Source organism: Aedes aegypti, chromosome 3, assembly GCF_002204515.2.
Source record: "Aedes aegypti strain LVP_AGWG chromosome 3, AaegL5.0 Primary Assembly, whole genome shotgun sequence".
Taxonomy (NCBI): domain Eukaryota; kingdom Metazoa; phylum Arthropoda; class Insecta; order Diptera; family Culicidae; genus Aedes; species Aedes aegypti.
This window is the reverse complement of record NC_035109.1, coordinates 32638971-32654480: the sequence shown is the minus strand read 5'-3', so window position 1 is coordinate 32654480 and position 15510 is coordinate 32638971. Positions and strand designations below refer to the sequence as shown.

Genomic DNA, 15510 nt, shown 5'->3' with positions numbered 1-15510 from the left:
TTCTTTTAAGCTCCCTCTGAGATTCTTCTGGTTTCCTTCATGGATTCTTCCGGACTTTCTCTGAAATCCTGCAGGACTCCATTTGGGATATTTCGAGCTCCTCGTATGATTCTTTTGGACTCCCTATGGAATTCTTCTAGACTACCTTTGAATTTCTTCTGGACATTATTTCTAGCTTCCTCTGATATTCAAGTCCTCAACTTTCTCTGGGACTCTCTTGGAAGATGAGATTATGGCGGACTCTTACGGACTCCCTCTAGGTATGTTCCGAACTTCAAGATTCTTCCGGACTGGGATTCGTCTGGACTGGGAGATTCTCTCTAGATTTCTTCGGAGCTACTTCTGGAAATCTTACTAACTTCATCAAAGATTCTTCCGGACTCCCTCTGAGATTCTTTCGGACTCCCTCTGGGTGTCTTCTGGACTTTTTCTGGGATTTTTTTTGTACTCCCTCTGAAATTCTTATGGGCTTCTCTGAGATTCTTCCGGACTCACTTTGGAAGTCCTTTGGGATTTTTATTTTAAATTCTTCTTGATTCCTTCTAGGTTCCTTTCGCGCTTTACGAATTCTAGGATTATTTTGGGCTTCCTTGTTCTGGGTTCCCTTTGGTATCCTTTCATACCCCCTTCTACATACTTCCGTACTCCCTCTGATATTCCTTTCAAATCCCTCTATGATTCTTCAGGACTCCCTCTGGGATTCTGGACTTCCTCTGAGATTTTTCTGAACTTCAAGATTATTCCAACCTCCGAACTATGGTTATTCTAGACTCTTCTGGGGTCTTGCTTTTGGATTGTTTCGGTCTCCCTCAGAGGTTCTTGTGAAGTTTTTCTGGGATTCATCAGGACTCCCTCTGACAATCCTCTGAAGCCCATCTGAACTTCCTCTGCGAGTCTTCGTACTCCGTTTGCGATTATTGTGGACTCCCTCTGGAACTCTTCCGGACTACTTCTGGGATTATTCCAAATTCGCTCTGATTATTTCTTACTCTATCTGAGATTCTTGCAGATTAGCTCTGGGATTATTACGGACTTTCTTTGGGATTGTTTCAGAGTCCTTCCAGAATCGATCCGAACTTCTTTCGAATTCTTCAGAACTACCTCTCGGATTATTCTGAACTCCGGACTGTGACTGAGATTCTGTCAAACTCTATGTAAGATTCTGTAAGATTCACCCGGACTTCCTCTGGGATTCTTTCAGACTTCTTCTGGACTTTATCTGAGATTCTTACGAACTTTCTCTGGGATTTATTTGGACTTCCTCTGAGTTTCTTTTGGAAGCTGAGATTCTTGCAAACTTCTTCCGGGACCCTTGCCCTACCTCTGGGTTTCTTCCGAAATTTAGATTCTTCCGGACTCTTTCTGGGATTCATCTGGAGTCAGTCTCGGAGTCTGCCGTACTATCTCTAAAAAATTTCTGGATTCCCTTCGGGTTCCTTCGGGACTCCTTCTAGATCCTCAAATTCCTATAGAAGCCACCTCTGAAATAATTTCGTGTCTCTTTTGGGATTCTTTCGGACTCCTTTTGAGATTCTTAAGACTTCGTCTGGGATTCATCACAAAATGTCCATTGGGATTGTTCCTTGAAATTCCGCTGGGTTCCTTCCACATTTCTTCTGGAATTCTTCCGGACTCTCTCTGAGTTTTTTTTTTCGGATTACCATCTTTTGGGCTCCCTCAGGGATTCTTTCGGAGTTCCTCTTAGTTTGTACTAGTTTATTTTTTGCTGGTATTCATTCGGACTCCCTCGGGATGTCTTTTGTAAGTTGAGATTTTTGGATTCATTTGTACTCAGTTTCGGATTCTTCCGTACTCTCTCTGAAATTCTTCCAAATTCTATGTAAGATTCTGTAAAATTCACCCAGACTTCACCAGGGTTTCTTCTGGAATCTATCTGGCATTCTTCCGGACTTTCTCTGAGACTCATGCAGACTTTTTCTGGGATTCATTCGGACTTCCTCTGTGATTCTTTCGTACTTCCTGTAAGATTCTTTCAGACTCCTCCTAGGATTCTTCCGGACTTCATCTAGGATTCTTTCGAACTTCCTCTGGGATTTTTCCGGATTTTCTGATATTCTTTCGGACTAGATCTGAAGTTCATGCGGACTTTCGCTGGGATTCATTCGGGCTCCTTCTGGGATTCTTTTGGAAGCTGCGAACTTCTTCTGGGACTCTTACAGACTACATCTGGGCTTCTTCCGGAAATAATATTCTTTTGGACTTTTTCTGGTATTCATCTGGACTCAGTCTCGGAATCTTCCGTACTTCCTGTAAAATGTTCCTGAATTCAAGGATTCTAAAATTATTTCGGATCGCTTTTGGGATTCATTCGGACTCCCTTTGAGATTCTCAAGGACTTCGTCTGGGATTCATCAGGAATCGTCTGGGATCCTTTTGAAAGTCCATTGAGGTTATTCCTTGAAATTCCGCTGGGTTTCTCTCGCACTTCTTCTAGAATTCTTCCAAACTTCCTTAATGATTCTTCCGGCTCCCTCTGTTTTTTTAGGACTTATTCTGGGACTCTTTCAGACTTCTGGACTTTCTCTAGCATTCTACCGGACTTCCTCTGAGATTCTTTTGGCAGCTGAGATTCTTGCATACTCCCTCTGGGACTCTTACAGACTACCTCTGGGCTTTTTCCGGACTGTTTTTGGGATTGATCTAAACTCAGTCTCGGAGTCTTTCATACTCCCTCTGAAATTATTCTGTATCCCCTCTGAGTTCCTTCGGAATTCCTTCTAAATCTTCTTCCGTATTCCTCAAGAATTCTTCCTAACTCCCTCTGAAATTATTTCGGATCTTGTTTGGGATTCTTCCGGATTGCCTTTGAGATTCTTAAGGACTTCGTCTGGGGTATATCAGGAATCATCTGCGATCCTTTTGAAAGTCCATTGAGACTATGAAATTCTCCTGGGTTCTTTTCGCACTTTTTCTGGAATTCTTCCGAACTTTCTAAAGGATTCTTCCGGACTCCCTCCGTTTTTTTCGGATTTCTTTGAGATTCTTTTGGGCTCCCTCAGGAATTCTTTCGGACTTCCTGTTGGTTTCTACTAGATTTTTTGCAGGTATTCTTTCGGACTTCCTCTGAGATTCTTGCAGATTTTCTCTGGGATTCATTTGGACTCCCTCCGGGTTTCTTTTGTAAGCTGGGATTTTTGCGAACATATTCTGGGACTTTTACAGACTACCTCTAGGTTTCTTCCAGACTCTTCCGGGATTCATCTGTAGTCAGTTTCTGATTCCTCCGTACTCCCACTGAAATTATTCTGGCATCCTCCGGGACTCCTTTTAGAAATTCTCCTGATTTTCTCTGATCTCTGATTTTGTATCTTCCTAGCTCCCTCTGAAACTCTTTCGGACCTCTTTTAGTTTACTCCTGAATTTTATTACTTTGGATTCCTTCCCCACTTCTTTGGGGATTCTTCCGAACTTCCAAAAGATTCTTCCGGACTCTGCCACTGAGGTTCTTTCGGACTTCTTCTGAGATTCTTCTGAGCTCCCTCTGAGATATTTCCACACTCCTTCCTAAATGCTTCCGTACTTCCTCTGAGATTCCTTCGAATTCCCTTCACGATTCTGCCGGGCTCCGGGATTTTTCTGAATTCCCCGTAAGGTTCTCTCAATCTTTTGAGGTTATTCTGATCTTCTGGATTATTCCAAACTCTGAAATTTGTTCTGTCATCTTTGGGTTTCTTCTTGACTTTTCCTGGGATGCTTTCAAACTCTTGAAAGATACTTCCGGATTTATTTCCAAATGTTCCCGTTATCTTTCCAGGAAATTTTCTAGATATCCTTAGAGTGCTACCAGAATCATTAAAAAATACTTCCAGAATTTTACCAGTTTCAAACTAGAATATGCTTCAATTATCTTTCCATGGTGCTACCAGAACCCTTCAAGATGCTTCCATAAGTTTTCCATGACAAAGCCTTTGAAGCTCTGTGAACCCAGGATGCTTTCAGGATTGTTTTTACGGACTACAACTGTGAATCTTCCTGATTCCTTCTAGAGTTGTTCAAAACTTCCTCTGGAATTGTTTCGGACTCTCTCTGGGATTTTTCAGACTTTTTCTATTTTTCATCAGGATTTCTTCTGGTATTCTTTCGAACTTCCTCTGAAATTCTTTTGGAAGCTGAGATTCTTGCGAACTCTTATGGACTACCTCTACGATTCTTCCGGGCTCTTTCTGGAATTCATATGGACTCAGTTTTATGTTCTTCCGTACTCCCTCTGAAATTTTTCTGGATTCCTTTTGGGTTTCTTCGAAACTCCTTCCAGAAAGCTTCCCGACTTCCTCAATACTTCTTTCGGACTTTCGCATGGGCTGCTCAGGGCTCCCTACGCTATCCTTCCACACTCTCCCTTTAATACTTCCGCACTTCTTCTGATATTCCTTTGAAATCCTTCTATGATTCTTACGATCTTCCTTCTGAGATTATTGAAGTCACCCTATGAGGTTTAACTGACCTTCGAGATTATTCCAAACTCTGATTATTCTGGACTCCCTTGAGTTTTCTTTTGGAGCGGAATTTAGGAGCGGAATTAAAAGGTACACGGTACTCCATCTACTTTAAAGTTTCTCATAGGATTGTTTCGGCCTCCCTCAGTAGCTCTTGTGTTTTTTTTCAGGGACTCATACGGACTCCTTATGGGGTTGTTTCGAATTCTGGAATTCTTTTGGAAGCCCTTCAAGATTTTTTTTCCAGGATCAATGTGTACGTAATCCTTCTAGAGTTTGCTTCCTGATTCTTTATTAGAACGCTACTAGAATCACTTCCACCTTCCAGAATTAAACTAGATAATGATTCGATAATCTTTCTAGGATACTTCTAGAATCATTGAATATTTGACCTTTGAAACAGTAATTCAAAAGCTTTCTTCCAAAATGCTTCCATAGGCTCCGTGAGATGATTCGAAAACCTCTTCTGAATGCACTCTGGAGTCTAGATGGATGCTTTCAGAATCATTACTGAGGATGCTCGCCAAATCCTTTCAGCATGCTTGAAGAATCCGTCTATGGTGCTTTCAGAATCCTTTCAGAGGGTGCTTGAATTCATCAAGAGGATACTTACCGTATCTTTTCAAGGGGACGCTTGCAGAGTGCTTCCAGAGGATGCTTGCCGAATCTTTCCAGAGGATGCTTGAAGAATCCTCTCAGAAGATGCTTACAGAACCCTTCTAGACGATGCTTGCCAAATCTTTCCAGGGTACGATTACAGACTACCTTACAGAAGATGCTTGCAGAATCCTACCAGAGGATGCTTGCAGAATCCTACCAGAGTATCTTACAGAATTCTTCCAGAGAATTCTTGTAGAATCTTTCAACTGGGATTCTTCTGATTTGCTTGCTTGCTGAATCATTCCAGAGATTGCTTGGAAATACTTTCAGAGAATGCCTAAAGAATCCTTCTAGAGGTTTACTGTAGACTCCTAAAGGATGCTTGTAGAATTCTAGAGGATGATGCAGGATCCTAGAGGGCACTTGTGATATCCTTTCAGAGGATGCTTGCAGAATCCTACCAGAGTATGCTTGCAGAATTATTACAGAGGATGCTTGCAGAATCCATCCAGAACATGCTCTTTCGAAGGATGCTTGCAGAGTCCTTACAGAAAATGTTTGCTTAATTCTTTCAAAGTGTAGTTGCATAGTTCTTCCTCAATGATACAGGTTCCTTCCAATTTATGTATATAGAATCCTTTCAGAAGTTGCTTGCCGAATCCTTCCAGAGGATGCTTGTAGAACCCTTCCAGAGGGTTCTTGAAAAACCTTCCAGAGGATGCTTGCAAAATTTTTCCGAAGGATGAATACAGAATCCTTCCAAAGGATGCTCCAGCGGATGAAGGATGCTTATTAAATTCTTCTAAAAGATGCTTGAAGAAACCTCCCAGAGAACGCTTGCAGATTCTTTCCACAGGAAGCTTGAATAATACTTCCTGAGAATGCTTGCAGATCCATCCTAGATGCTGTCAGAATCTATCCAAGATGCTGTAAGAATCCTTCGAGGATGTCAGAGTCCTTCCAGGATGCAGTCAAAAACATTCCTGGAAGCTGTCAGAATCTTTCCGGAATACTGTCAGCATTCTTCCAGGATGCTGTCAGCATTCTTCCAGGATGCTGCCAGCAATCATCCACAATGCTGTCAGAATTTAGCCAGGATACTGTCAGAATACTCTTGGGATGCTGTCAGAATCCTTCCCAGATACTGTCGGAATCCTTTTAGGACGCTGTCACAAATCTTCTAGGATGCTATCAGAATCATTCCGGGATGCTGCCAGAATCCTTTCGGGATGCTGTCAGAATTCTTCCAAGGTGCTGTCAGAATCCTTTCAAGATGCTGTCAGAATCCTTCCAGGACGCTGTCAGAATCTTCCCGGGATGCTGGCAGAGTCCTTCAGAATGCTGTCAGAATCTTTTCAGGATGCTGTTAGCATCCTTCCAGGATGCTGTTAGATTCCTTCAGGATGCTGTCAGAATCTTCAAAGGGTGCTGTTAGAATTCTTTTAAGATGCTGCTAGCATTCTTCCAAAATAAGGTCAGTATTTTCAGGGTACTGTCAGACTCCTTCAAGGATGCTGTCAGCATCATTTCAGAATTTTGTTAGAATCCTTTCAGAATGCTGTCTTTCGGACTCTGAAAATGACGTACATATGCTATCACTTTGATAACGATCCTTTCATTCCATCACAACGCATCCGCGGCACAGATTCGTCATCCAAACAGTAGCTTAATTTCCATCGTGTTGCAGTGTTTTCCTTATTCGCTTACTCGTTTTGTTCACCGTTTGGCTTCCTAACTCCCACTAGTAGATGATTTCTTCTTTTCAAAATTTAGAAACCGTACCGCCATCGCTGGTCCTGTCGGAACAACTCTCTTCTCTAGCACTAGATATCTGTAGTCGTAGCCCGTAGCCGAATCGTAGTGTAATCCTCCCTATTCTTACCTATCCTAAAACTCAACCACGCACTAGTATTAGAGTAGTAATTACATTTTCCTCTACATCTTCCTTTGTTTCTTGTTCTTTTCTGTTTCTTTATTCTGTATTTCCCACTCTCACTCTCTCTCTCTCCTTCTATTTCTGTTATGTACAAATTTCCAAACGTGCACACACGCCTGCTATAACCGAAACACGTTTGACAGCACTAAATTAGTTCGTTTAGCGCCTACCGGTAGACTATCACTCTCCCTCGTTAGACACTGAAGCCTTCTTATCTCCTATAGAAGAGAGCGTTTCGTTCTATTAGGTTTGTGTGTAGCGTTTCCTCTCTCTCTCCTTCCTGTTTCCTGTTTTATTTGTTCGAGCGAGCCAATTTGTATTCTAGCTTAGAAATCAGCGTGAATGTTCTAGAATCGTAATGTGATGGAGCTGCGCTTTCTGCCGACCAAGCCGCCGAGAGCAACCGCCGCTCTCCCGGTCGGAGGTGTTGGTGAAGGGGACGGCGAACTCGTAGACGACATCAGCGGTGGCGGTACCAATCTTACCAGCAATGGCGGACCTTATCTTACTAATAACAATCACCATCCGCATCCGTATCACCACCATCATCATCATCATCTGCAGCATCAACAGGCGACGGCAACGACAATCATCAGCAACAGCAACAATCCGATGACAGCCGTCGGGCAGGAGCACATGATGCTGGCGTCGATGCCTCACCGGAGGACGCTAGAACGAAGCATGCGTAACCTGCAGCATGGACAACACGTCAACGGGTTAGATCAACAGCAGAAGATGATGCTGGAAGGAGACTGCGGCGTCACGACAACGGTCGGAGCAGGCGTCGGTATCGTGCTCGGCTCTCGGAACAACTCATCAATCCGAAGGGGGCGACGGGGGTCGGGATCGGTTCCGGGAAGTCCTCGTGTCGGTCGGGGACCCAGTGCCGAACTTCTCCAGCACAACCGTTCCCCAATGCCGATCCGAGCCGCGGCCAGCGGAGTAAAACGGGCAGCCCGACTTGGACGGGCCGAGAACATGTCCTCCGGTAGTTTGAACAGTATTGAAGTGTAAGCACGTAGGGTTCCCCATCTAGTTTTCCGTTCATATTTACACAGATCAGGGCTGAAGAATCACAAGCAGCAAAGCCCACTTTGATTAGGTTGAAATTTTCAAATGTGATAAAATTTTACGCCTACACTTAGGCGCAAAGATGGTTTATTTCTTGAAAGCCCCGACGACAAAAAGACAAACCGATCGCTTCAATAGACTAGGTACGAAACCCACCCCTCACAAATCCGCAACCGAAATAGCTAATCCTACTCTTATAGACACTGAAACTAAACATGAAACCTAGTTGTAATCGAACAGTAATCCGTCCTCTTGCGAATGAAGAACCACACCAGTGTCGGTCCAATGTGTAGCAGTTAGATCTTTTTAGAATAGAACCCGAACGCGCAGTATATCGAACTACAAGTGTAAAGATTACGCTTAATTAAATAGAATGCATTATCCGAAAAAAAACGCTCATCCAAGAAAGCCATGCCATGGTAGGCTGAAGGCGACACTTATGGTACTTAGACTACTTTAGGTCCTGTTCAGAGCAAACTCGAACAATTGTGTAAATATTTAATAAAAATTAAATCGAGATTTACTGACCGTCAGTAGTTGGAACACTTCTCCGCAAATAATTTAAACAAAAACTAGATTTGACTGAACCTTAAGTTAATTAACACAAAAAGAAAAACATATTGCTAGCAATTAAGTCAATTAGAACGAATAGGCAGAGCCGTAGCGTGGCCTCACAGCGCCCTTGGCAAACCTCCCGTTGGGCGCCCCTATGATGCAATTTTGTATGTGATTGAAGTTTTCGTTGAACATCCCAAGTAACCATGCGGCTCAAGCTATTATCCATGCATATATATGGTGTACATAAAGCTAGCATCTACTGTATAGCTACTTTAAGGTGTCAAAAGGCTTTACAAAGGTCGAGTAAATTTTATAAAATATAACACAAAAATGCCTGTAGAGGGGCCCTTTTCCACTTTAAATAAACTTTAATTGTAGTTATACAGTATTGCTAGCTTAACGTATACCGTTTATATGCATATATTGCAGTTTTTGCTTGGGATACTAGACAATTTCCATAAAGATCCTTTTTAAAATACTAGGACAACTCTTAAATGAATGCATATATTAAATTGCGACTCATGCATTCACTAATTTAAAGTTCATTAATATAATTAGTAAATATCAATGAAACGTGTACAACACAGTTCTTCTTGAAAACTGTGTAAGATTTTATAAAATATGTTTTGAAGAAATTTGTAAGAAATCTACTATTGAAGAAACTCTTCTTAAAATCAATAGTTTTTATTTTTAATTTCTTAAATACATTTTTTTTATTTCTTGACATTGTTAATTATATTTTCATTTCTTAAAAAATGCAAAGGCTTCTGAATATTTTGTAATGATTTTGCCTAACAACTCCTTAAGAAAACATTTTTTTAGCTGTTTTCGCAAGAGTCTTCCAATGAGTGGAAGCAAATTCGTCAAATTCTTAGAATAAAATGCAATAAAAAACTTTTTATCAATTTTTTAGTGGAATCAGAGGAAATAATAAGATAATATGTGTTTCGTTATACCATTTAGAAATTTAATTCCTAAATAGTAACATGGAAAAATATGAATTTGTTTTATTAGTTAATTAAAAGTTCATGGAATTTGCAACGAATTTATAAGCATCCCTTACTTAATAGCCTTGTTTCTGTGATACTCGTGTTAGTAATTTACCTAAAGAAAATTACAACTGTTCTAGAATCTCCAACACTTCCCTTTCTTGGTTGAATTTCAGAAATGGTATTAAATGTGATCTAAAATTTATTAATGCTAAATCATCTCCAGCGAATCAAAAATTTAAAAAAAAAACTATAGTCAGTCAGCGTGGAATATGTTCATACTAGGGGAAAAATAAATTCAATCTTTTTGACTCATGTTTGCTTATCACTGACATGAAATTCTCTGAAAATGTTGTTCAGAATTCTGTAAGAGTTCCTCCCACGTGTAGAAATTTTTGAATACTCTGCCCAGCTGCACAGTGATGTCAAGGCGGGGAAAAGTTAAAACTAACTTTCACTAACAATTCTGAAAGTATTTTTGTATTTCTCTTTTAAATTCAAACCCAGAATTTTTTGAAGTTTAAATAAAAACTGATTTTTTTACATTTCCTCAAAGAACGTTATCAAAATTCTTGTGTTTGTGCTCCCTAGTGAAATGTATGGGGAATTATAATCAACTTCGACTAAATTTTCAAATGTGAGCACACACTCGAATACATGCTCCGCTTAAACTATACACTATAATTTTCGGTTTTCGGTTGGTTGAAGAATTTAGGTGCTACAAATCTGTATGGTTTAAATGTTTAAATGGATCCAATGAACATTCTTGTTTAAATGTTGAAACAACATTTACAAATCATCTGAAAAATTCTAATGCAAATAAGTTGAACGTCTTTGTATCATGTTGTTGCTTGGCTGATGCGTCATATAACTTGACAGATATGATGATCGAATCTATGACAAAAGGTCGAAAGACAAAAGGTCGAAAGACAAAAGGTCGAAAGGACAAAAGGTCGAAAGACAAAAGGTCGAAAGGACAAAAGGTCGAAGAACAAAAAAGAAGGGACAAAAGGTCGAAAATCTTTTTTCAAAGAAGGAAAAATTTCCCACCATGCAAATCTTTTTCGACCTTTTGTCCTTTCGACCTTTTGTCTTTCGACCTTTTGTCCTTTCGACCTTTTGTCTTTCGACCTTTTGTCCATAAACCATGATGATCATGATTATATGATCAAAGAAGAGTCTATCATGCGATGAAGATAAATAGTTTCAGACGGCAATTATCTGGTCATTTATAGTAAGGGATCTTAATTTGGGCAAGAACAATCCATTTCAAGACTTTCTATACCATTTGTATGGAGATAAATCACTGTGAGCTGTAATGAAAGGCCTGTTTGTAACCGTTGTTACAAGAATTCAAATCCTTTTTTTAAATTGCACCATGTGGTCGAGTATTCAAATATTCAAATAGCATAAGCAGTCAAAACCACTGGGCAGTTCGACATAACTATGTGTAACGGTCGTAAAAGCATGGCGTAAAAGTTACAGCAAAATGGGGACACGGTTTTACGAATGGGCTGAAGGGTTCGAAGGATGCTTGCTGGGCGGCCATCGCCCACTTTTAATCAGGCGAGCGTGTAGACCAGAAGTGCTCAGTGGAGTTATCATTTTTAAAACATAGTGCGAGGTAATGAATCGAGTTACTTTGGAGAGACCGTTCACCGCAATTCAGGTAAACCATTTGCTCAATGGCATAAAGGGAGACATAATCCTAATTACCTGCCCGCCAGGACCTTTTTTGTTCTTGCTTTAAAGCATTTTGGTTGGCGCGTCCTTAGACCGCCATTGCACGCTACGGTCGAAGTGACTTTTGTAGTCACGAGACCTAATAGTCAAGAACCATTGTTCCTCTGGCCGAGGGCCATCAACGCAAAGGAGGACATTACTCGGGCAACGGCCCTAAATATTAAGGAGTATTCCCTTCACGGTTCGACAGAGGGCGGCCTTGCCGTCGTCGACCGGTTTCGTCCGAAGGAAGCGCCTGTGCATCCGAACCAACTCCACATCGCTGAAGACTGTCATTCCAGCCCATTCATATCCGCCATTGCCCCAAGCTTTGTCCACCGGTATCGGTGCCATCTTGCCGATCGTTGCAGCGTCAGTAGGAGAGACCGTCAACGCCGGAGTGAATCCGGTAAATCGTCGCGAGCGCTCGCTGGACTGCAGAACATCAGGTACGTGCCCGAGAATCCAGTGTAACCCACCAGAACAGTTTGGCCAAATACATCGTTAAAATTTGAACCGCTCGTGTGTGTGATTATTTGAATAGTTGAGTGCCCTTTGAATCCGCGAAGCCCCTCCGGTTGCCAGGTAGTGCGCCGACCCTGTGACTGTGTCCGAGTCTCGCGCTGCTGAGTTGTTGTCGGGTAGAACATTAGTTTCATGTTCAAGATTATCTGTCATAATGATCTACCGTACTCTGAGAACCCTGTTCAAGATGCTCTTAGGCTTTCAAAAAGACTGTTTAATTCTTATCAAGTTTATTTGAATATTTTTTTTATTGGAAATAGAACCTCCAAATAAATACCACAAACTTGATTTTTGCTCAAACCAGTTTTAATGGCTATTAAAAACCATTAGAGATTAAGCAAGTAACCATCATGTTAAAATTTTAAATAAATGTATGGGAATCATCCAAAATACTGAGAAGTATTTGAAAGCGATTCAGGAATTGTTCTAATTTTCCATTATTATGTTAAAAAAATTTTGCTGGAAATTTGTTTTAGGACCTTATTTAATAAATGCCTTTCAAAATTAACAAAATACTTTACGCATTTTGGCGCCCCCCCAATGGCTGGCGCCCTTGGCGGGTGCCAACCTGGCCAACCGCACGCTACGGCACTGCGAATAGGTACTTAACTGTAGAGGAAATTAACGCAAAATAAAGAGAAAGAAAGAGCCGTATTTAGATGAGTGAGTGTTAAATTATTTACAAGTAACTAAATTTTAACGAAAACATATGAAGAACAAAAGAGTGAACTAGCAACAAGCAATGAAGAGAGTATAAATATTTAAAAGAAGAATAACACTGATTAGGGGATAGAAATTTATTTTTTAAACAAAGAACGAAAAATTGTATATATCGTTTCATTAGACAAGACGTTGAAGGAAGCACAAAGAAAGCGACAGAATCATAATATTTGAGGTTGAATCTCTCAAAAATGTTGGCTTCTGGTACTAAAAATTGTGGAAAGAAATTGAACTGTCAAACGTACGTAACGTCGAGGCAAAGATAGGAAATTATTTGTTTGATTTATTTGGAAAATGAGTTTCTCTCCAAAACCGGTTGAGGAAAGACGAGAAAACTGGCGTCAAGCCTTGTTAACAAAAAGTGTATTTTTTTTCTTTTTTATAATTTCATTTCTCTTTTCGTCATCGTAGCCGGCAGAAAATAAATTCAAAATCGTTTTTTAATCGACGAGTCTGAAGGAGTGATTTGATCCGAAAATCCTTTTGAAACCACAACGGACTGCATTAAGGTGATTATAAAACGAAGCCACACCTCAAATTTTCAACAGCACAAGACTTAAGAACCAAACAACGCTTCGTGTTGAAAATTTATCCCATTGGTCACCACCAGCAAGCAAGCAATTTGATTGATTTTTTATCTCGAACTGTTGTCAGATTCTCTAGTCTTGTGCACTTGAAAATTCAAAGTTTGGCTTCGTTTTATAATCACCTTAAGGTGAAGTTGAAGCCCCGGCTTTTATTTTCAAGAGCACAAATCTGGAGAACCGAATAACGTTCTGCGCTGAAACATTGCAACGTCACCGTGAATTTTAATTACTCTCTCTTCCAATGAGTGCTCTTTACTGAACGATTCATGATCGTAGGATGACTGTAAGAGGTCATGCACAAATAACGTCACGCTCCAAGGGGGGGAGGGGGTCAAGCCAAGCGTGACAAGCCTTACAAAATTTTCGAAGGACTCATACAAAAAACGTGACAAAGGGGGGGGGGGGAGGGGGTCGAAAAAGTCGAAATTTAGCGTGACATAATTTGTGTACCATCCCTAATAGTGTCTTGTACAAAATAATTAAAAAGCATCACGAAATAAGTGTATAACATACATTATTCTTCTTCTTTTTCTTTTTTTTCTGGAGCTACGTCCCAACTGGGATAATTTGATGCAGTTCTAACATAATGTGAGTGACAGCCGTAGTTACAGTGGGATTCCATTTTTGGCACCCCCCGATTTTGGCAACAAAATGGATCCGTTTTTGGCAACATTTTTTAATACCACTAAAATTTATAAATTTTTGTAAATATTATCGTGTTTGTTGCTTTATTCATCTGAACAGTAGGTAAACTATGCACTTTTTACGTTCCAGAGCTCAATTTTCGTCGATATACCCGCAAATCTCAATAACTACTAAGGGCTCCCGTACGCGCTCATTTACTTCAGGATGGTCGTTGGTGTTGCGTTCGCAACATTTCATGAGGTCATTAATCTCCACCAGAACTCAACAATCTCTTTGGCATTCATACTGAGTGACCAGCCCACTTTAGTCTGCCAGTAGGTGATACACTAAAAAGAGTGTATATTTTACTATATTGTATGATGTTGTAGAATTCCAATGTGCCATTCAATACCGGCACCATGACAAATGCGAACACAGTCCAAACTACACTTTATTCTTAATAATATCAATGCGGCATACGATAAAAACGGTTAAAAGTGTATTTTAACTTTTGTTTGTGATATTAGAGTGTATATTGATCATTCTGCGTCAACTTTTAAGAGCTACGTTCCCGCTTTGTTGGAGGTTCTTCAAGACGTTAGGTTTGTTAAGAGACGATCCAGAATTCTGTACAAGATTTTTAATCTAGGATACGGGTCTCAAAATAATCAAAATGTTCCTTACGAGCTGGGTCTATGAATTTCCTAGCTAAACTCTGGAGAATCCTTAGGAGACTCTTGGTTCTTAATGGACTTCACAGACATTTTAACGGATTCTTGAAGATGTCTGCAGATTCCTAACGGACACTAACGGTTTCTTGCGGGAATTTATTATTGATTATTAGGGATTAAGTTCAAAGTTTGGTGGTTCCTAAGAAACTCTTAAGCAGGATCCTGTAAATATCTGTTGGTTTCATAAGGTAGTTGCAAAACATATATCAAGCTCAATTAGAACTTAAATGATAAAAGCATGGTTGTGTATTCTACAAAATTGTGAGCCGCATTTATGGATCATGAGATGTAGTTGTTTATGTTTGCCCTTTTGACTGCAGTTTCATTATTGAAATGCTTTATTTTATCAAAAATATAAATTAAAGGAGGAATTCTCTTCTTCTTTCTGACGTTACGTCCCAACTGAGACAAAGCCTGCTTCTCTGATTAGTGTTCTTTTGAGCACTTCCACAGTAATTAACTGAGAGCTTTCTTTGCCAATTGACCATTTTTGCATGCGTTAATCGTGTGGCAGGTACGAAGATACTCTTATGCCCTGGGGATCGAGAAATTTTCCTTTACGAAAAAATCCTCGATCAGCGGGATTCGAAACCACGACCCTCAGCATGGTCATGCTGAATAGCTGCGCATTTACCGCTACGGCTATCTGTAAAATTTTCCGGATTTTGTAAAATTTTATTTTGAAGCCTAAAAGTTAAACTGATTTATAATGTTCATAAAATAAAAAAAACTTATGCCGTTTTGCAATATCCAGCGATTTTGTTTTGTAAATACGTCTTTGTATGAATACAGTAATATATTTTATTATTTTCGTATTCTAACACAGTTCCAGGAAAATGTTAAGTTCTTGTATAAAGGTCACTTTTGCGAATATTGATTTTACATGGCCCACTCATACAAATAGTGCGTATGAAGCTTCTTAAAATCATTAAAGACGTTCAGGCGTAAAAATTTTGTATGTAAAACGTTTGTTACAATTAGCATTACGGC

At 40.1% G+C, this 15510-nt stretch overlaps 1 protein-coding gene across 9 annotated transcripts in view; it reads left to right on the top strand.

The window, feature by feature from the left end:
- The window catches only part of LOC5571133 (interference hedgehog), a 302494-nt gene extending 289603 nt beyond the window's left edge, over positions 1-12891 (top strand). For 4 of the 9 annotated variants that reach the window (XM_021852047.1, XM_021852046.1, XM_021852049.1 and 1 more), the window contains one exon: positions 7345-8698. In XM_021852047.1, the coding sequence (XP_021707739.1) occupies positions 7345-8007 (663 nt within the window). In that variant the 3' untranslated portion in view covers positions 8008-8698. Of the gene's footprint in view, positions 1-7136; positions 8717-12459 lie in introns of those variants that run through there. The other 5 variants (XR_002501910.1, XM_021852050.1, XM_021852051.1 and 2 more) reach the window with 5 other exon arrangements.
- The last annotated feature ends 2619 nt before the right edge of the window (positions 12892-15510 follow it).